At 38.1% G+C, this 22,105-nt stretch overlaps 1 protein-coding gene across 1 annotated transcript in view; it reads left to right on the top strand.

Annotated features, from left to right (window-relative positions):
- The window catches only part of LOC311615487 (rab proteins geranylgeranyltransferase component A 1-like), a gene marked incomplete at its 5' end in the record, with an annotated part of 30,565 nt that extends 9,826 nt beyond the window's left edge, over positions 1-20,739 (top strand). Inside the window, 3 exons of the mRNA XM_084870858.1 lie at positions 8,921-9,017; positions 20,074-20,189; positions 20,676-20,739. Of these exons, the coding sequence (XP_084726984.1) occupies positions 8,921-9,017; positions 20,074-20,087 (111 nt within the window). The 3' untranslated portion in view covers positions 20,088-20,189; positions 20,676-20,739. The remainder of the gene's footprint in view (positions 1-8,920; positions 9,018-20,073; positions 20,190-20,675) is intronic.
- Positions 20,740-22,105: the final 1,366 nt, after the last annotated feature.

Genomic DNA, 22,105 nt, shown 5'->3' with positions numbered 1-22,105 from the left:
TCTACAACACATGTGTCAAACACAAGGCCCGCGGGCCAAATCCAGCCCGCCAGGCCTTGCAATGTGGCCCGCACCGCGCTGTCATTACTGCACTCCGCTGTCAGTTTATGACATTGTCAGTTTATGACTGTTCAGTAAACCATTCGGCCCGCGATTTAGGCTGGATTTTAGATTTTGGCCCCTTCTCTGATTGAGTTCGACACCCCTAACAAGTTATATATACCAGGACAGAGATTAAGAGGGCTCCTATCCTTGTCTAAGACTATACTTTTTCACTAGTGCCAATGACACACACATAAAACCCTGCATGCCTGCTTTCTCTCCTGTATCTCCAGCCTCTCCCAACTACTGGCATTCTCCTCTCAACCTGTATATATATAGTAGCATTTTCTATCCTAAAACTAAATAATAAAACGTTCCCTTGACTGTGTCCGCATCTCTAGCTGGTATCCAGTCTCCCCTTCTCTTATCAGAATTTTCAAGATATTCTCTGTACTTGCTGCCTCTAGCTCCTTACCTCTCATTCACTTTTGGACTAATATGGCTTCTACCCTCATATTTAAAACATAATTTATCTTCGTAAGTTCTTTAATTGCTTCATAATAGTCAGGGTCATATGCTGGAAACCAAATCAGTTTCACTGAAAAAGAGATATTGACAGGAAGCCAGGAAGGCTGGTCAAAAACCTTAATTGCTCTAACCTTTAGTTGAGATTTTGTTAGCTGAAGCAGAATCTACAAGTTTCTGTTATTTCCTGCCTAAGGGCTATATGTAAGTTTCTGTTTATGTTGCTTAAGATGTCTTTCCCAAAGCCTCAATAAAAGGGGATGGCAGGGCCAGAGCAGGGGTAGTTCTCCCACTAGAGTTGGACTACCGCCTGGCCCCCCAAATCGCCAAATTGAATTTCTTCAAGTCTCTTTTCATTTGTGTGCGGCCTTCTCCAGAACCTGAACCCTAAATTGGAACTCTTTCTACGCGGGCCGTGAAAGAGAGTCCTATATCTGGCGCCTTCAACGCGGGACTTCTGGAGGAGAAGGTATTTTTCGCCTAGAGCGAAGGAGAAAAAATACACCAAGAAAAGGTGTGGAAAATTCACCGAAAAAAGGTGAAGAAAATTCACCGAAAAAAGGTGAGGGAAATTCACCGCACTCAAAGCCCACGGCCAGCTGCAGAGTCGCGAACTGTAAGTAGGGTGGGAACGTCTTTTTTCAGCCAGGCTAATGGGGAAGAATTAGGTTATAAATATAAAGTAAACTTTATTATAGATTTTTGGTTTGTAAACTTAAAGAATGTGGTTTCTTGTTCAAATTAAAATCTTAGTTTGTATTTGGAATTTAAAATCTGTAATAAGAAATGAGACTCCACTGCTGAAACCGCCTCTGGTGCGGAGAAATTCAAAGGTGGCAGGAGAGGGCAAAGCTATCTGCTCTCCTGCAATGAGATTACTTAAAGTTTTCTTTAAAAACTATAAAAGAATTCGCAGGGAAATGCTGATCTTGGCCAAATTGGGTGCTAGTTATTACTTCAGAAAGCAAAAAAGAAAGAAAAAATTTAAGACCTGTCTTTATCTTTTAAGCATGAAAAAATGTGTGGCCAGAATTGTTGCTGAAACTTCCCCCAGAGCAAGGAGGATTTGGGAGAAGGGAGACATGTGGAGATCCAATAAGGAAAACCACTCTCCCAATAAGCTGAGGAATGTGGTATTTTGCATTTAAATGGCTATAAACTTCCTCCAACTCCTGTGGCAAAAATTTTTTTGGAAGTTGTCTTAATTATATAAATAAAAATAAAGTTTAAATTTGCCTCATAAAAAATCTAGAGGACAGAATTGAAGCTCTTAATTGACTATGTCTTGTATTTTACTTAGAAATGTAAAGTATTATTAATCTAGGACATGCAAAATATATTTGACTTGCCAGCTTTAAAAGTTCAAAGTGAAAATTAAATGAGGAGAAATTATATAGTTAAAATGTGTTTTCTTTAATGATTAAGAATTCAAAATAAGATGCTTATTATTGGTTTAATTAAAAAAGAGGATTAATTCTGTGATCTCAACCAAATATTTTCTATGCAAAAACTAGTCTAAATTTAATTGATATCTTAAGATAATAATAAAAGGTATTATAATATTTAAATCACATATGGATATAGATATTTGTTTGATGGTTTTTTCCATGTTAAAATTTCAAGGCCTTAACAGAGATGATTCTTGGAAAGCTCCAAGGGCCCGGAGAAATACAAGAAATTTATTCTCTTCTTAAATGATTTAAAACAGATTTAATAAACTTGAAATTGCATGGAAAGCCTTACCAAATAAAAATTAACAAATATAAATATTTTAGAAGGTTTATAGGCATGTATTGTTAATGGCAAAGGAAAGCAGTTAACTTATTTGGCACATGGTAAAGAAGACGTATAGACGCCTGACACCTGAGAATGTCTTTCTTGCCATGTTAGCAGTAATCATCTGTACGGTAATATTACCTGGGACAAATGTGGAAGTGTTTAGGACTTACGTTCCTGACCCTTCATGGGTAAAAGCCCTTAAGTGGGCTGATCCCTTGCCAATGTAGTCACCAATAATACTAAGCACCTTAGTCACCCAGGAAGAAAATGGGTGGGGCAAGGAAGTATAATTACACAGGTGTTGCCACCCAGCTTCCGTTTTTGTGTGACACAAAATCAAACCAATGCCCCTTTGTGTATAAAATTAAAGAGAGGTTTCTGGCTTGCACCAAAGTAGAGGAATATCACTACTTGCTCCTGGGAGAGGTGCAGAGAATGTAACTAAGACCTTGTCTATACCAAAAGAAATTGACAGCCAGTTTGAATTTGAATTGCCATTGACTTAGAACAAAGAATATCCTTGCATGGTATTATTCTACAATGTCATTTATAATTTTTGATATTTTACAACAGCATATTGTACAATTATTCCAAACAAAATTAAAAATCTAATTTTTGAATGTTTGGCAGCAATTTAAAAGGACATGAAAGGATTTAATCCCTTCCACTGTGTGGAAAGCCTCACTGGGAAGGCACTTGAGGATTCTATATTGGCCTTTCTTGCCTTATTTGCAAAGAGGGACCCTCTTGTCACAATCCAATTGCCCACAGCTGTTGCTTGAGTTTTCAATTCATGCTGAGGTTAAAGCCTTGTGGTGGCTGGTACCATGGATCCGTCTCTCGCACAATGGCGTGAGCTGGGACCTCCCTGGAGAAGAAACCTGGGTTCCCCAAGATATGTGATCAACGCCGGGGCCCCGCCAGCAGGCGAGGGGATCCCAAGGCAGGTACTGGGCATGGAGGCCATAGGGGCATAGGCTACCAAGGAGACAGAACTGAACCTCACATCACCCTGCTTGGCCCCGGAGGATGGCTGGTTAGCCAATGACGGGTAAGATTCCTCAAGGGAGGGACAACCTAAGACAGGCACAGCCGCAGAGGGCCATCAGGAGAGGACTTGGGGGCCAACAGAGGTGGGGCACAGATCCTCACCCCCCCAACGCTATAGGGGCTTGAACACTCGCCCTTTTGAGGGATGTCTCCTGCCCCATGGCTGCTTCACGCTTCCCATGCCCAGCTCAGATTGGGACCCAGCTACAAACAAGAGACTTGGCACAGCTCTTATTGAGACCCAGGCAACAGAGAAGTGGCTGATGGCGACTGTCCTACATCTAAATCCAGCCTAAATTTACGAGTGCTCAGGGCTTTCTCAAGGATGCATATAATCTTTTCCATTAATATTTACAGAGTAAACTAAAATTGTTGTTGAAGTATTAAATTTGATAGTAAAATAGTCAAGTTTTCAGATTAATTTAAATTGGCTAAATGAAGTGAGTTAATATTCAAGAAAATTTAATTGTACAACAGACTGTTCCTAAAGTATTAACCAAAATTTCTATTGGTAGTCCATTTCATGGTAAAATTGTTTAACATACAATAAACCCTGAAGCAGTTATAGTTTTTGTACAAAAAATTAAAATTTAAGTTATCAAAACAGCATTATAAAAATTTTTTCCAAAAGCCTCCTAATAATTAAATAGAAAAAAGGGGGATAGTGGAAAATACCATGTAAGAAAAAATGTCCTGTAAGTAAATTACATCTAGAAAAATTTTTCTTCTTTTGAAAACCAATTTTCATTTGTAATGATAACAGTAAGACAGCCATGAAAAACACACATAATACCAAAATAAGTCAAAGAAAAATTGTTTGGGCAAAAAATTAAAAGTATCCCAAGTAAAATTTATAGAAAAGATTCCTTTATTAATTTTGGTCGAGATATGTTTGTATATTTTCAGAAAACTCCAAGACCATGTGGGTTCCTGCAACAGAGGAATTAGCAGGAATGCTCGAGCCATGAAGACAGGAGGAAAAACAGACCAGAGATGCAAGATGCTGATGACGCCTTGCCATACTAGCAGTCAGCAGATGTGCGTCGCTGCAGGTTGTCCAGGACCAAACCAGAGGTCGGACCTGCATTGCCACTATTTTTCCACCATTGCTGACATGGACTCAGAACTGTTAGACATTAAAATTTGGACTTAAAAAAACTGTTTGACATTGAATCTGGGATTCAAAAACTGTTGGCCCAGAAAGAAACTTACTGCAGACTGATTTCATTTGACTCTCAGCATTGCTTGTTTCATTTTTTGTTTATTTCTAGTCTACATATGCAAAATTTTTTAAGGAAAGAAAACGGGGGAGATGCTGGAAACCAAATCAGTTTCACTGAAAAAGAGATGTTGACAGGAAGCCAGGAAGGCTAGTCAAAAACCTTAATTGCTCTAACCTTTAGTTGAGATTTTGTTAGCTGAAGCAGAATCTACAAGTTTCTGTTATTTCCTGCCTAAGGGCTATATGTAAGTTTCTGTTTATGTTGCTTAAGATGTCTTTCCCAAAGCCTCAATAAAAGGGGATGGCAGGGCCAGAGCAGGGGTAGTTCTCCCACTAGAGTTGGACTACCGCCTGGCCCCCCAAATCGCCAAATTGAATTTCTTCAAGTCTCTTTTCATTTGTGTGCGGCCTTCTCCAGAACCTGAACCCTAAATTGGAACTCTTTCTACGCGGGCCGTGAAAGAGAGTCCTATAGTCATAAGGCATTTTTTTGTTTTTTATCACTAGGTACTTTTTGATACATTTGATTGGCAATGTCGATTATTTTTTTTCTCTTGAAACTCTATACTCCTTTGGCTTCCAGACATTGTGCTCTCCTATTTCTCCTAATAACTCTGTCTATTCCCTCTACACTTCCTTTGTGGGCTCTGTCCTCCTTGTAAATATCGAGGCTCCTGAGAATTCAGGATATGGAAAATTCTGTGATTAGAGATCACTAATTATATCTCAATTTTTAAAAAGCATACATGATAGTTTTAAGAAACAAAAGAAGCACTTTATGCTCTGGTCAGTGATCTCAGTGGTTAGAGCACCTGCCTGTGCACCAAATGGTCTCCGGTTCAATTTTTGGTTAAGAGCATGTATTTGAGTTGCAGGTTCAATCCTGACCTAGGTCAGGCTGCATGTGGGAAACAAATGATTCGCATGTGTCTCTCACATCAATGTTTCTCTCTCTATCTCCCTTCCTCCTGCCCTCCTTTCCACTTCTCTAAAAATCAATAGAAAAAAATATCCTCAGGTAAGGATTAATAAAAAGAATAATAAGAAGAAATAAAGTACTTATATGTTTTTGTAGTCCTTAATAAACTATTCCCGTTATACTCATGTTTTTAATCATAAGTATTAGATAATCATAATATAACATTATATATTTTAGTGGATCCTCTCTCTTTAATCCTAAAGTACATTTTCTATCATGGATGGCAGCAAAGGGAGTTAGGAGTATGGAGAGCATAGTTTTTGAGACACTATAAGCACAAAAATGCATGTACAAATAGTAGGATAGTCATGGTTATCAAAATAATTTCTGTTTGGGGAACGTGTAGGCATTTTCTGTGGGCACTGTCAACCTGATATTACCATCAAATCTAAGCATGATAGTCACAGTAAAAGTCCAAATAGGGATTTACCTTTCGGGAAGTATTTCGTAAATGAGATGGTATAGTTTCATCAGAGTAAAGATTAGATTGAAATTTAATATTGAAACTTTGGTTCTATAGAGAAACATTGACCTGATGGTCATTTAAAGTCTTTTAAATATAAAGCCATTTAGCATATCAGTAGTGCCTAGAACAGCATACTGTATTTCAGTAAACATCCTATATAATAAAAGTAATATGCAAATCGACCAAACAGCAGAATGACCAGTCAGTGGAGGCAGGGCCGGTGAACAGATGGCGCCAGGCAGAGAGAAATGTGCCAGTGGGCAGAGAGAAAGAACAGCAATTGGGAGGGGGGAGACAGCAACCAACAGTGGTTGAGGGGTGATGGGGGGGGTGCGGTGGCATCCCCGATAGGCAGGTCCGGTTGCCTCCCGCAGTAGGACATCCCCTGAGGACTCCCAAACTGTGAGAGGGCACAGGCAAGGCTGAGGGACCCTGCTCCCCAGTGCACAAATTTTCATGCACTGGTTACCTAATAATAGACAAACATGTAAATTGACTGTACCGCCACTACTTCCACAGCCAATCAGAGTGAGTATGCAAATTAACCCAAGAAAGATGATGGTTAATTTGCATACATAGGTGCCCAGTGGCCTGGGTCCCGGGAACATCCTCAACACCCAGGTCACTCCATGGTAGGCCCCGCATGGGCCTTGAGCAGCTTAGGAAGGTCCTGAGCCAGGGGGGCCCTGGGCAGGGCCAAGCCGGCCATAGGAGCTGTGGGGGTTGGGGAGTTGGGACCTGCCCACATCTAAAGTCCCTGGGCAGTGATGGTGCAGGCGATTGGAGGGACCTGGGGGCCGCCTGCCCAGGGTAGGGGCTGAGCCGTCAATCAGTGTGAACTATAGAGGAAACACCTTTTCTGACTGCTCATTGGCTAAGCTCCCTGTATGCCACTGGTAATAGTCTTAGTAACTTGGGTATAAGAATCCATAAAGGTGATCTAGGGTTTTTCCACCACACTCCTGGAGAAAAAAACGAAGGTCCACTGCTGGAGGGCTAAAAAATGTTATATCCTGCCCTAGCTGGTTTGGCTCAGTGGATAGAACCTTGGCCTGCTTACTGCAGTTTCTTTGTTCGATTCTGATCAAGGGCATGTACCTAGGTTACAGACTCCTCCCTGGCCAGGGCCCAGGTCAGGGCTCATGCAGGAGGCAACCAAAGTGTTCCTCTCACTTTGATGTTGCTCTCTGTCTTTCCCTTTCTCTTCCACGTTCTCTAAAAGTCAATGGAAACATATCCTCAGGTGAGGATTGAAAAAAGAAAGAAAGAAATGTCATATCCTATGAAAGCCACATCTTGAAAATGCCTAAAGAAAGTTGTCATTTTTTCATGTTGAAGGGACTGGAGTCCATGTTGATGAAAACACCTTGGTGGCTGCAGTGACTGGCAGTGGTTGCAGCAGCAGGGTGATGGGGCTGGCACCTTCCCCTGATCAGCCAGGTCATCCCCCACAAAAGGAGACCAGACTGTGGCTTAGACAAACATGTAAATTGGGGAGCAGGCCTAAGCCATCAGTAGGACATCCCCTGAGGGTTTTCAGTATGTGAGACGGGACAGGCTGGGCTGAGGGGGACGCCCTCCCCCAATGTACAAATTTTGTGCACTGGGCCCCTAGTAGTCTACAGTAATCTATAATAATAAAAGTGTAATATGCAAATTGACCATACAGTAGAACAACCTTCCAGACCACCACACTATGACACGCACTGGCGCCACGCCAGCCAAGGCAGGTATGCTGTGATTGGGCAGGGGGGGCCCTGCCATCGCCACAGATCGCCCTGCAGAGGGAGGCCCAGGCCACCCTCTGTGAGGCGATCGATGGGTGGCTCCATGATTGATCTCCCTGCAGAGGGAGGCCCAGGCTACCAGGCTGGCTGTGCTGCAGCAGTTGGGTGGAGCCTCCCTCTGTGGCGTAATTGATCTGGGAGCCCTGCCATCGATTGCCCCACAGAGAGAGGCCCAGGCCAGCCAAGAAATCACACCCAGTGCCTGTAGCACACAGAAAGAGGCGGCCAGTGGTGGGGGAGGGGGGAACACTGCTGCACAGATAGCAAGCAGTGGCAATGGCAGTGGCAGGAGCAAAGCCAGCTGCCAGCAGCCAGGTGAAGGAAAGCCTGGATAGGTGCTGATTGCCAGCCAGGCCTAGGGACTCTACCTGAGGGTTCCCAGATTACAAGAGGGCTCAGGCTGGGCTAAGGGACATTCCTCCCCCCCACCCCCCCGCATGAATTTAGTGCATCAAGCCTCTACTTATTTAATAATAATTTTCCATTTCACTTTTAATTCTAAGTTTCTACTTTCATTAATAAAGTCCTTAAAATAATTTGAAGCCATTCATTTTGAAACATTTTGGTATATGTTTGCATATACTTTGGTGTATGTGTTGCCATATACTTTGTTTTAATATCTTTGGAATTTGAAACATTTAAAATATTTTAGTATCCTGTAACTGCTATTTTTAGTCATTATGAATAATCAAAATGGAAAAAATATATTTAACATGATCTGATTTCAAACACTGAAGTACAAATAATTCAAAAGTAATATATCATAATTGTATCCTTTGAAAATAAGTGAAGGATTTGATAAATATTAAAGATATTTGAAATATTCATTATCTATTAATTATATTAATGCACTATAGATGATATAAAATAATGCGGAAATCACATTTAGGACACATATGTGTGTTACAGATATCAAATTCTTTTCTAAAAACCTTACAAGCTACATTTTTTCAGACATCAGTGAGTGGTTGTAAAAGATATTCAGCTTTGATGTTAACTATACTCTAATGATAGAAGAAATGAAAATGAGGTCTAACAGCTATGTATGATATTTTATTTCTGCTTTTTAGATTTCCATTTTGACAGTACCAGCAGAGGAACCAGGAACTTCTGCTGTCCGGATCATTGAATTATGTTCTTCAACAATGACATGCATGAAAGGCACATGTAAGCATAGTAGAGTCTAGTTATTTCTCTTTTGTGTTTGTTTAGAAAGTAAAAGAGGGCAGTTATTGTTAAAGTTGCCGGGGTTGTGTTTATAGAGTCTTTTTACTCACAGCCTTGTTCATGCAGTGTGTATTCATAGAATAAGTCATTTTATACCTACCCCTTGTTTTTAAAAAATTTCTGTGGCTAAATCTTCACAGGCACTATTGTTAAGTTCTTCAGTGAAAGAAGTTCTGTGACTTTCTAATTTTTTTGGTAATTTTTCTTAAGGTTATTGGAAACATACTTTCAAAAAATTTATTTTCTGTCTAGCTGGTGTGGCTCACTTGGTTGACATTGTCCTATGCACCAGAAGGTTGCCAGTCAGGGCACATGCCCAGGTTGCTGTCTTGATTCCCAGTAGCAGGCATGTAGGAGGCAATCAGTGGATGTTTCTCTCTCATCGATGTTTCTTTCTCTCCCTCTCTCTTCAATCAATAAAAAAGCATTTAAAAATTAAATCTTTTGCTGCTCGTTTTCTTTTCTTGTAATTCTTTTTTAATATATTTTTATTGATTTCAGAGAGGAAGAGAGAAAAGAAACATCAATAATGAGAGATAATCATTAATCAGCTGCCTCCTGCACTCCCCACACTAGGGATCGAGCCCTCAACCCAGGCATATGCCCTGACCTGGAATTGAATCATGCCTCCTGGTTCATAGGTTGACACTCAACCACTGAGCCACCATTATATTGGTATAATGTGTGTATGCCGTTTTATCACATGTGTAGATTCTTGTGACCATGACAGTAAGGATCCCTAGTGATATATAATCCCATTATTGAACTTCTACCATGTATATAAATTCTCAATTTATTTCTGTTTAATGAGACTAAAGTTAGAGACTACTTTATCTGTTCTTTTTCCTATATGTTTCAAGATTTATTTCTCCAGCATTGTCAGATATTATGCACTATATTTCTTAAAGATGCTTCAATAAGTAGAATTTAACAAGTATACCTTAGACGTCACTGTGCCTAGCCCTAAACTGTGTACTTGTAAAGATTATGAAGAAGCAGAGGTTAACATGCCTTACGTGAAGTGTTCATATTCTTATTGCACACCTAATGGAACAAGACAGTATTAACTTAGTGAAATGTACATTTCAGGATAAGTAAAGATGAGTGTGAACTAGGCCTTGATCTTTGAGGATTCACAATCTAATGTGACAGATAAGACAAACACAAAATTAGTTCTAAAAGGCAGACTATGAAAGTACCACAAGAGAGGTACCAACAAGCAGTGGAGTCTAGAGATTCATAGGAGGGAAACAAAGCAATATCATTAGCTAGAATTATTTTTAATTCTATAAATTTATATTAAGTTTTACTCAAACTTCTTATAAGAATTATGAGAAGCAGAAGACTAATCTGGTTTGGCATAGTCAAGGAATACTTCACTCTGTTTCCAAGTATAGTGCTACTATTTACTAAAAGATGGCAAAACTGTGCTAAAACATAAGTGGGAGCTTGATGCCAATAGGGAGAATGAAGAAAACTTGTCCAATATTGCTGTAACTCAAAATTTCCATTTGAAAAGTTGCTCAGAAAAGTTTATTTTTCCTTTTACAGTGATTTGTCATATTTACCATGACAGTTATCATTATTTTCCTCTATTATTTTTATCAGTTTTTTATGTCCCTTTATCTGTGTTAGTGTCTTAATTATAAAATAAAACTCCATCCTTGGTTTTCTAAATTACATTTATTTTATACTTGTGATTATTTTTGTAAATATATTTTTATAAATTATTTTCACATGTGAAATACTTTTGTAACCCCAGTCTAATAATACATATTGACAATTTGGAAAATATTTTTTTAAGTATAATTAATATAATTTCTCTACCTAGAGCTGTAAAACCAAATTATATTAAAACTAGAGGCCCAATGCATGAAATTCATACTCAATCCTCGCAACTGCTGCGGCTGCCTTTGGCCCTCGCAGCCCCAGCTTCATCCGAAAAGTCGGATGGAAGGACGTCCGGAAGGTCTTTCAGCTGTCTAGTCTAATTTGCATATTATGCTTTTATTATTATAGATAGTAAAACCAGGAACTTGACATTGGTATAATGTGTGTATGCCATTTTATCACATGTGTAGATTCTTGTGACCATGACAATAAGGATCCCTAGTGGTATCATTTTTTAGCCACAGCCATCTTCCCACTACCTAATCCCAGGTAACCACTAATATGTTTACTATCAATAATTTTTCACTTTCAGAGTGTTATATAAAAAGAATTATACAGTAAACCTGGATATAATGGACCAATTTGGACAAGGGGGTGTCCATTAAAGCCAAAAGTCCATTATATAATTAAGTAGATTTCCTGAAGGCATGTTAAAAATTTAACAAATTATTGTAGTTTACCCATTTTTACTTGTGTAGGCACGTTTCAGTAATTAAAATGATGTATGAAAAGTTTAATTTCATAGAAAAGTTATCTATATGTATTATTGTGGTTTTAAATTTATACTGACTAGATAATAGTAAATGCATGCATTAACCAGTCAACAGAAGTTAATAAATGCACACAGCTGGGAAGTTGCTTAGCACACCTGGGACATCAGCTGGCACATGTAAAAACTGCTGCAGAAAGTCATGCCAAGTAACAACAGAACCAGTTACCACCAGATGTAGTATAATCACATGTTAATCATTCGCCGAACACTGTTTATGAGTGATGACTCTTGGCTTTAAATATGTAGACTATAGTTGTAGATGTGTAATATTTACTTATTTTTTAATCAAGCCTTTATTGTTGAAAGTACTACCCTTCCCCACCTTGACCCTTTCTAGCCTGCCCATCCCTTGCCCCAAGCCTTCACCACCCTATTGACTTTGTCAGTGGTAGTCAACCTTTCTAATGCCGCGATCCTTTAATACTGTTCCTCATGTTGTGGTGACCACCAACTATAAAATTATTGTCGTTGCTACTTCATAAATGTAATTTTACTACTGTTATGAATCGTAATGTAAATATCTGTTTTCCGATGGTCTTGGGCACTACTGCAGCAGTTCTCAACCTGTGGGTCTCGGTGGTCACCACAACATGAGGGTCACGGCATTAGGAAAGTTGAGAACCACTTGTCTGTGTCCATGGATTATTCATATATGCATACAAGTTATTTGGTTGATCTCTTCCCTACCACCCACGCCTTCCTCTGAGATTTGATAATCTATTCCAGTGTTTTTCAACCTTTTTTGGGCAAAGGCACACTTGTTTCATGAAAAAAATCACGAGGCACACCACCATTAGAAAATGTTAAAAAAATTTAACTCTGTGCCTACATTGACTATATATAAAGTAATTCTCTTGAATAGGAATCAAATAAACACAAAGAAAGTATTTTTATAATTACTTTATTATGAAATATTAAGTAAACAAAATAGTGAAAAATTATAAAATTCTTGTCTTGTCTGCACCTACGGCACACCAGGCAACATCTCACGGCACACTAGTGTGCCGCGGAACAGCGGTTGAAAAACGCTGATCTATTCCATGTTTCTATGTCTCTACATCTACTAGTATTTTGTTCATCAGTTTATTTTGTTGATTAGATTCCACATATGAGTGAGATCATTGCCAAATATGTTCTCCCATAGAGTGGGCTCGCTTTTCATTTTGTTGATGCTTTCTTTTCATATTCAGAAGCTTTTTATTTTGATGTAGTCCCATTTATTTTCTCCTTAGCTTCCTTTGCCCTAGGAGATATATCTGTAAACATATTACTGCCAGACATGTCTGAGATTTTGTTTTCTATGGTTTCGTCTTGGATTTTTATGGTTTCACAACTTGCATTTTAGTCTTTTATGCACTTTGAGTTTATTTTTGTGTATGGTGTAAGTCGGTGGTCTAGTTTCATGTTTTGCATATATCTGTCCAATATTCCCAACACCACTTATTTACTTATTTATTTTTTATTTAAATTCTTTATTGTTTAAAGTATTAAATAATCTCCTCCCCCCACCCTTGACCTCTCCCCACCTGCTCCTATACCCCAGCACATGCCCTCACCTCTTACCCCCCTCCCCATCAGTGTCCATTGGTCATGCTCATATGCATGCATACAAATAGTTTGGTTGATCTCTTACCCCCTCATACCCCACCCCCACCTTTCCTCATAGTTTGGACAGTCTGTTTGATTCTTCTATGATTCTGGTTCTATTCTTTGTTAATCAGATTTTGTTGATCATATATCCCACATATGAGTGAGGTCTTGTGATATTTATCTTTCTCTGACTGGCTTATTTCGCTTAGCATAATGCTCTCTAGTTCCATCCATGCTGTTGAAAATGGTAAGAGTTCCTTCTTTTTTATAGCTGCATAGTATTCCATTGTGTAGATGTACCACTGTTTTCTAACCCACTCATCTCCTGATGGGCACTTACCATAGGCTCTTTCCAAATCTTAGCTATTCTAAATTGTGCTGCTATGATCATAGGGATGCATATATCCTTTCTGATTGATGTTTCTGTTTTCTTGGGATATATTTCTAGAAGTGGGATCACTGGGTCAAATGGGAGTTCCATTTTTAGATTTTTGAGGAAACTCCATACTATTCTCCACAGTGGCTGCACCAGTCTGCATTCCCACTAGCAGTGTGCAAGGGTTCCTTTTCTCCGCATCCTCTCCAGCACTTGTCATTTGTTGATTTGTTGATGATAGCCATTCTGACAGGTGTGAGATCGTACCTCATTGTTGTTTTGATTTGCATTTCTCTGATGATTAGTGACTTGTGATTTGTTTATTTTCTCCTTAGTTTACATTGCCCTAGGAGTTGTGTCTGTAAAGATATTGCTACAACAAATGTCTGCCATTTTGCTGTTTATAGCTTCTAAGATTTTTACGGTTTCCCAGCTTATGTTTAAGTACTTTATTCATTTGAGTTTATTTTTGTTTACAGTGTAAGTTGGTGGTCTAGTTTCATTTTTTTACCTGTAGCTGACCAATTTTCCCAACACCATTTATTGAAGAGACTGTCTTGACTCCATTGTATGTTCTTGCCTCCTTTGTCAAATGTTAACTGAGCATAATGGCTTGAGTCGATTTCTGGGTTCTCTGTTTTGTTCCATTGGTCTATATGTCTGTTCTTGTGCCAGTACCAGGTAGTTTTAAGGACCGTGGCTTTGTAGTATAGCTTGATTATCTGGGATTGTGATCCCTCCTTGTTCTTCTTTCTCAAGATTGCTGCAGCTATTCGGGCTCTTTTTTTTATATTCCATGAATTTTTGCAGAGTTTTTTCTATGTTTTTGAAGTATGCCTTTGGTATTTTAATGGGGAGTGCATTGAATCTATAGATTGCTTTGGGTAGTATGGACATTTTAATAATGTAAATTCTACCAATCCATGAACATGGTATATTCTTCTGTTTGTTTATGTCTTCCTCTGCCTCTTTCAGTGTCATGTAATTTTCCTAGTAAAGGTCCTTCACCTCCTTGGTTAACTTTATTCTTAGATATCTTTTTGTTGCAAAGGTAAATGGGATTTATTTATTTATTTATTTATTTATTTATTTATTTTTTGGTAAATGGGAGTTTTTCTTTCTGTAAGTTCATTATTAGTGTATAAAAATCCTTACATTTCTGGGTGTTAATTTTGTTAATTATGCCAAATTCATTTATTAATTCTAGTCGTTTTTTAATGGAGTCTTTGGGGTTTTCTATATGCAATATCATGTCATCTGCGAATAATGACAATTTTACTTCTTCTTTTCCAATTTGGATGCCTTTTATTTCTTTTTCTTGTCTGATCACTATGGCTAGCACTTCCAGCATTATGTCGAACAGGAATGGTGAAAGTTTGCATCCCTGCATTGTCCCTGTTTTTTGAGGAAATAGTTTTAGTTTTAACCCACTGAGTATGATGTTGCCTGTAGGTTTATCATATAAGGCTTTTATTATGTTGAAGTATGTATGTTCCCTCAATTCCCAATTTACTGAGTGTTTTTATCAGGAAAGGGTGTTTGATTTTGTCAATTGCCTTTTCTGCATCAATTGATATGATTATGGATTTTTGTCTCTCAGTTTGTTAAAAATATCAGTAAATTGATAACAAACATTTGCTGTTTATTATCCTTGTTCTAGATAAAAAGAGTTCATCTTTATTTCTCAATCCTCTATGCTTTCTTCCTATAACATGCACTATTTAAAAAATCCTAGATAATAGATATAATAGAGCTAATATTTTTATATATAATAAGATTTAAGAAATACTCTGAGCTAGAAACTGGCATTTTTTTCATTCACTTGCTTTTATTACTTAACTGAAGTTTAACTTTTCCCCCTCTCCCTTTTCTTATGCTTTGTGCCTGCTCATAGACTATAGGAGTAATTTGTAATTCAGACATTAAACATCCTTAATGGTGTATTTTCCTGCTGCTGTCCTAATTGAGAGTCACTGATGTCACAACCAGTCGTATTTGTTCTACTCTTGGTGATTACCTTGCCTCTCTTCTGAAACAGAACTAGTCTGATAATATCACAGAAGGCTTCAAATAACTTTTCCTTTTCTTTTGATTTTTTTTCTGTTTCAACTCAGAAATTTTTTTTAAAAAGATGATATTCCATTTGTTTATGTATCACAACCAATTCTCTGCTCATTGAGGTTAAATAGGAAAGTTTTGAAAGACAGTTAGAAATACTCCAGTATGTAAACACTGATCAATGGTGTATCATTTATTTAGCACTTCATAATGTCCTATAGACTCTCCAAATCTAATCTTTAGGTAGCTGAAATGGATTCTTTTAGGGTTGAAATTTTTACTTTTTCAATAGTTATCTTTCTAGCTTGTCTCATTTTGTTGACATTCTATACTGAATATATGAAATATTTTAACTTAGGAGTAGCATAAACATTATTTATTATTTATCATTGTAATCCAGTAATGCCCTTGAGGGCTATTGAGGTGTTTAGGCCTATTTGTTCTTTTGCTAAATGACCCTATACTGTCATGCTTTTATCATTTCTTGCATCTACATTTTATATGTCTTCCTCTAGCTGTTTTCATGCAGCTCTCAGGATGTTTTTCCTGGCAGCTCTTTTCACTAAACTCCCTTTCCCCTGTTTGCTGTTTATTATCTGCGCAAGGCCAGAAAACAAGACAGCCAAAATTGTTGAAATTGCATGTAATATAATCAAGTTCTGAGTTTGTGGTTGTTAGTCTGTGGGCATCATTCCACCTACTTTTAAGTGCTGAAAAGCCTTTTTAGGGATAGTGGGGTTATACTTTCTGGTTCTTGGTTGTTTGTAAAAGACCTCTGAGTAAGTAAGATGTTACTGTAATTATTCAATATAATATAAGCACAGGTCAATATTAGTTAAGTTAGTATTTTGATACAATGATAGCAACTCATTGTTACCCATTAAGGTTGCTTTTCTAAGCAAACCTAAGTTAGACTAGTTATTTAAAAAAAAAAAAAAATAGTAATTATGCCCAGCCTATGTGGTTCAGTGATTGAGCATCAGCCTTTGAACTAGGAGGTCATGATTCGATTCCCAATCAGGGCACATGGCTGGGGTTGTGGGATCGATCCCCAGTAGAGGGCATGCAGGAGACAGCTGATCAATATTTCTCTCTCATCACTGATGTTTCTCTCTCTCTCTCTCTCCCTCTCCCTTCCCCTCTATAAATCATTTTAAGTTTCCCTCTCTTCAGCTTATTTGATTTAAGTTATTGAGATTTTTAAATATTTTAAATTTATATTTTGTGTTTTCCAAAGCTAAACAAGTTGTATTTTTCACACACATAGTTCATCTTTGAGAACATAATCTGTATTTTGTACTATTCTTTTCTCTCTTTTTTAAAATATATTTTATTGATTTTTTACAGAGAGGAAGAGAGAGAGAGAGCTAGAAACATTGATGAGAGAGAAACATCGACCAGCTGCCTCTTGCACACCCCCTACTGGGGATGTGCCCGCAACCAAGGTACATGCCCTTGATTGGAATCGAACTTGGGACCTTTCAGTCCTCAGACTGACGCTCTACCGCTGAGCCAAACCGGTTTCCGCTACTATTCTTTTCTTAATCCTAAATGAATCTAATATATTTGTTTTAAAATAATTTGCAAATGAGCAAAATGCTATCTCTGCAACCCTACTGTTTCATATTTAAGTTAAGACACTTTACAGTACTTAAATAATATTCTAGGCAGTTTGAAATCTGTTTGCTTTTTTGAAAATAATAATCTATCAGTAACAGCTGGTTTATTCTGGGATTTGGTGTTACAGGATGTTATTTGTTTGTGATATGATTATATATTTGTGAATATATATAATCAAATGTATAAAATAATGAATAATCAAGATATGTACTGATTTATATAATGTTTTCTGCTTTTATGACCCTATAAAGAAAATGTTTTATGCCTTTCATAAAAATGAATTTACATAATGATTTGAAACATCATTAATGTCTGTTTTGTTTTTGAAAATGTGACACGATGCACAGATTTGATTTTATAAGTAAAGTAACTTTTTCTTCCTGATTTCAAGTTGGCATTCAAAGGTGTTATTCATTAAATTCTGTTGAGAAAGTACAAGCTGACTCTAGAGTTACTCTCGAATTTTTCATGGGTGGATTAAAAAACCAAATTGTATACCCATATGTCATCAAACTCAGTTCCTCACTTGGTGTCATAAAGAAAATGTGTTTCTGAACTTTTCTATTTTATTAACATAGTCATATATTCTTACTAGAACTATATTACATGAGTTACATTTGGCCTTTCTGCTATGAGCCACATTGATCCCTATTTATACAAATTATGTATTCCTAGTTAAGTTGCACAAGGAAATGCATTTGCTGACTAGCATTTAGAACAATTTATGCCTACTTACACAGAGTAAATGGCTACTGTATTTTATAATCTCAGAAGCTTGAGAAATAGATTTCCTACTTCTTTCAGCAAGCATTTACTTAGATTTCATACTAATACTTCTAATGCCATCAGTTTTTGGTTTAAAATCTTTCATCATTGAAAGAAGCATGGCCAATAAGTAGGGAGTTACAGTCATAAAACTTTAAAACTAGAAAGAGATCTTATAGATAAACTACTTACACCCTTTTCACTTAATAATGAGGATGCTTAGGCCAGAGAAGTAAACTGACTTAGCCAAGTAGATACAAAGAGCAATATTACACCAGATCTGCATAACCATTCTCTAGTATATCACCCTGCTACTATACATTAGACTTGTCACTTTTAAATATTTTTATATATATATTTTTATTGATTTTTTTACAGAGAGGAAGAGAGAGGTATAGAGAGAAACATCGATGAGAGAGAATCATCGATCACCTGCCTCTTGCACACCCCCTACTGGGGATGTGCCCGCAACCACGGTACATGCTCTTGACCTGGATCGAACCTGGGACCTTTCAGTCCGCAGGCTCAGGCTCTATCCATTGAGCCAAACCGGTTTTGGCTAGACTTGTCACTTTTAAATGTGCTCATTGTTATACAAATTCTGAGTAGAAATCCTACTTTTCATGTGTTTAATTTAAAAAAAAAAACTTTTAAGAGAGCAGTATCTTATTATATGATAGATCATTGTTCTAAACCCAGTTTTAGAGAACTGAAAGTGTGTTCTTATTTCTAGTTTGGTGTTGATGATAACTCCTGAATATCAGATGCTCTTTGTTTCAGTGGTGCTATTTGTGACTGGCACTTCACCCAAGTTTTTTCAAGTATTACCCTTACGTTCTATGAATTAAATCTTATTTTGCACCAAGGTTTATTTAATGCCAACACAAATCTAAGTATATTGCTGACAGAGAAATTGTGACAGAACACATTTTGTTATCTTTTACACCATTAAGACTTTAAGCAGTTGCTAACTGAGTTTAAAGGAACATCTACACTAATAAAAGAGAAAAATGCTAATTGACCATACCTCTGCTACTCCCACAACCAATCAGGACCATTGGTCGTTCACAGGGCCCATAGCCATGGGCTGTGCAAGCCCCTGGGCTGAGGTCTTGTTAATCACTCAGTGTGGGCAGGCAGAGCCACCCAAGAGGCTGGCCTCTCCCTATGGGCACCCAGCAGCAAGGGAAAGCAGGAGGAAGAGGCCCTTTATACGTGGGTGCTCCCAAGAGCTCCCACTCCTGGCAGGTGAGTATATGACCCTCCCAGGTGGGAAGAGAAGCCGGGCAGCTGTGAAAGGTAGGGTCCTCCCCAAAAGGCGACTGTGAGGCAGTGGGCAGTACAGGCTTTCCCCTGTGTGCGTGGTTTCTGAACTGCATCACCTGGACCTCCAGCCTATTTAACAGCATGAGACTCAGAGGAGGGCTGTGCCATAGACCCCACTCTCCAAATACACTGGCAAGGCGATCATCTTGCAGTACTGGTGGCTGCACTTGGGGCTCCATGATTCATCCCGTCATTGACCTGCCAAGGGCTGTGAGACCTGCCAGGTTCCCTGCAGTGCTCCTCCTCCCATCTACACCCAACCTGGCAGGGAGGCCCTCCCTCAGAGGCAGGCACAGAATGCTTGCCTCGTCGCCATGGCAGGCTGCTCATGCTGCCCACTCTCAGTGGCTTTCTCTCCCCCCCTCTCCCCCCAAGACTGGGGGACTCCAACGGGGCTGAGAGGGCTGGGCACCACCATCTTGTGGCTATGGGCACTGCCATCTTCATGACAGAGTAACAGTTAATTTGCATATTACCCTTTTATTAGATAGGATTTGTAGATAAATTAATGTACAATAGCATCAATGTGAAATCAAGGTATAGATATTAGAATTCAGGTTATGAATTTCTTTTTTTTCTTTCTAAGAATTATTATAAAAGTCATTTAAGTACAAGATGGTTATCTGACTTTACTACTAGAAATTTTTGCTAGCACTCCCTGAACTTTGTTATATTGTTAGGAAACATAAAGGATATAATTGCACCAGTGTATGTCTTTTATGTATCCTGTTTTACAGAGCCAGTAATTTATCATTAAGATGTTTTTAAAAATATATTGTTTATAAATTTATATTTATGTTTATCTCCTTTTTTCCTAGTATACATTAATTGAATAGGAAAGAACTGGAAAAATGAGAACTTTGACATGAACATTCATATATTATGAGACTGTGGGATAAGGAGACAGGACAGTTTCTCTTGAGTGTTATATCAGGTATTTCTGCCATTGTAGTTCTATACTCTGTTTAATTCAGCAATTATCTGAAGAGTTAAACTCCCTTCCACCAAAGTTATATAGCATTTGAAAAATTTAACTTAATTAGGAAAAATTTTGTTGTGAATGTTATTATTTATGCCTTTTGAAATAATTAGTACCATACATTCTGTAATATCCCAGAACCAATGGGAATCTTTGTTAAATTCATGTAAAAACATTGCTTAAATAAGGTAGATCTTTTATTAGGTTATACATAAGGCAGGGACCCTCGCAAAATATCAATTATTTTGGTAGATCTGGAAAAAATAAATACTACGGAATTTGATTTTAGCACACATGGTTAAGAGTCTCTCAATTTACGTTTAGATATATATAGAGAGAATAGTTGAATATGGAATAAATTTTAATAAAAAGATTCCTATTCTGATATTGGCACTCATGGATAAACTTTCAACTCTCTTCTTGTGTTTTTCTTTTTTAAAGTCTAGCAGTCTGAAATCAACTTTTAGAAAAGAAGTGGATGTATTTTTCTACTACTGTTTTGGGGGAAGGAATTTCTCAGTATGTACTGTTCTCTAATATATTCTCTCTGCTATTTTCTTATCCCTCCCAAACCCTTTCTAGGACCATAAGAATATCTCCCATTTAGGGATCCCCTTAACCCTTTCTTTCATCCTTCCTTTACCTCTGTATGTATGCCTTTAAATTCTAAGTTCATTAGGCTACAGTATTTCATATCTGTGAAGGGCTGTTTTTGGTTCATGATATTCTCTAACCCTAACATTCTCTGAGGTCCAAGCCCTGTCTATCTTATCTATACTAATAAAAGGGTGATATGCTAATTAGACCAGATCTACTGGACATCTTCCAGACATCCGACTTCCTTCTGGACAGTTAGGGGGGCAACCAAATGGGCAGGGGTGCAGTTAGGGGCGATCAGGCAGGCCGGCAGGGGAGCAATTAGAGGGTGATCATGCCAGCAGGCAGGCAAGTGGTTAGGAGCCAGCAGTCCTGGATTGCAAGAGGGATGTCCAACTGCTGGTTGAGGCCCCGTCCCAGTAGTCCCGGGTTGCGAGAGGGATACTCACAGGGATTGGGCTTAAACTAGCAGTTGGACATCCCCAGAGAGGTCCTGGATTGGAGAGGGTGCATGCTGTGCTGAGGTACCGCCCCCCCCCCCCCCCCAATGCACAAATTTTGTGCACTATATATATATGGCTAATATGAAAAGAGTCCACTCGGGAGTTTGACCAGGAGACCGGAAGTTCAATTGCTCACTATGATGTGTGCTGACCATCAGGGGGCAGCAAGGAATGAAAGAAGGCCCTGGCCAGCAGCCAGAAGGCCCCAATAGGTCCAGATCGCCGGCCAGGGTGAGAGACCCTATCCATGCATGAATTTCGTGCACTGGGCCTCTAGTGATTTTATAAATGCAAAAGGAAGTGATTTGGAATATTTGAAAATATTATAGATTCTTTTAACTTGTACTATTTTATGAACTTCCAAATGATTCAAACTAAGCCAACAGTGTTCACCAAAAAGTTTCTTAGAGAACTTTATAATGACTAGATGATTTGTTGTTAACTTATCAGTAAAGTTTGTATAAATGGGTTCTTCTGTCTGATGAAATGTTCTCTAGGTAAATAAATATTACATTTCCAGTCTTTTTTACACAATTATTTTGTTTGGCAATACTTTATCAATCCACGTTGGGAATGTCATAAGGATAACATAAGCTCTTTCTCTGAATAAATGCTTTCCTAAGCTTTTTTAATCTGCTGGTTTTACAAAACAAACCAGCATCTACTACTTCTTAGGCCTCAGTGTGCTCTAGCAAAGTTATTAGTTAACACATATGTTAACTATTTGGTTAACAAACAGCATATTTTTATAGTTTTTATAATTCCCCCTAT

The sequence above is a fragment of the Pipistrellus hanaki genome (assembly GCF_964339955.1).
Source record: "Pipistrellus hanaki genome assembly, chromosome: X".
Classification (NCBI taxonomy): domain Eukaryota; kingdom Metazoa; phylum Chordata; class Mammalia; order Chiroptera; family Vespertilionidae; genus Pipistrellus; species Pipistrellus hanaki.
The sequence above is the reverse complement of the archived record's forward strand: the minus strand, read 5'-3'. Positions and strand labels throughout refer to the sequence as shown.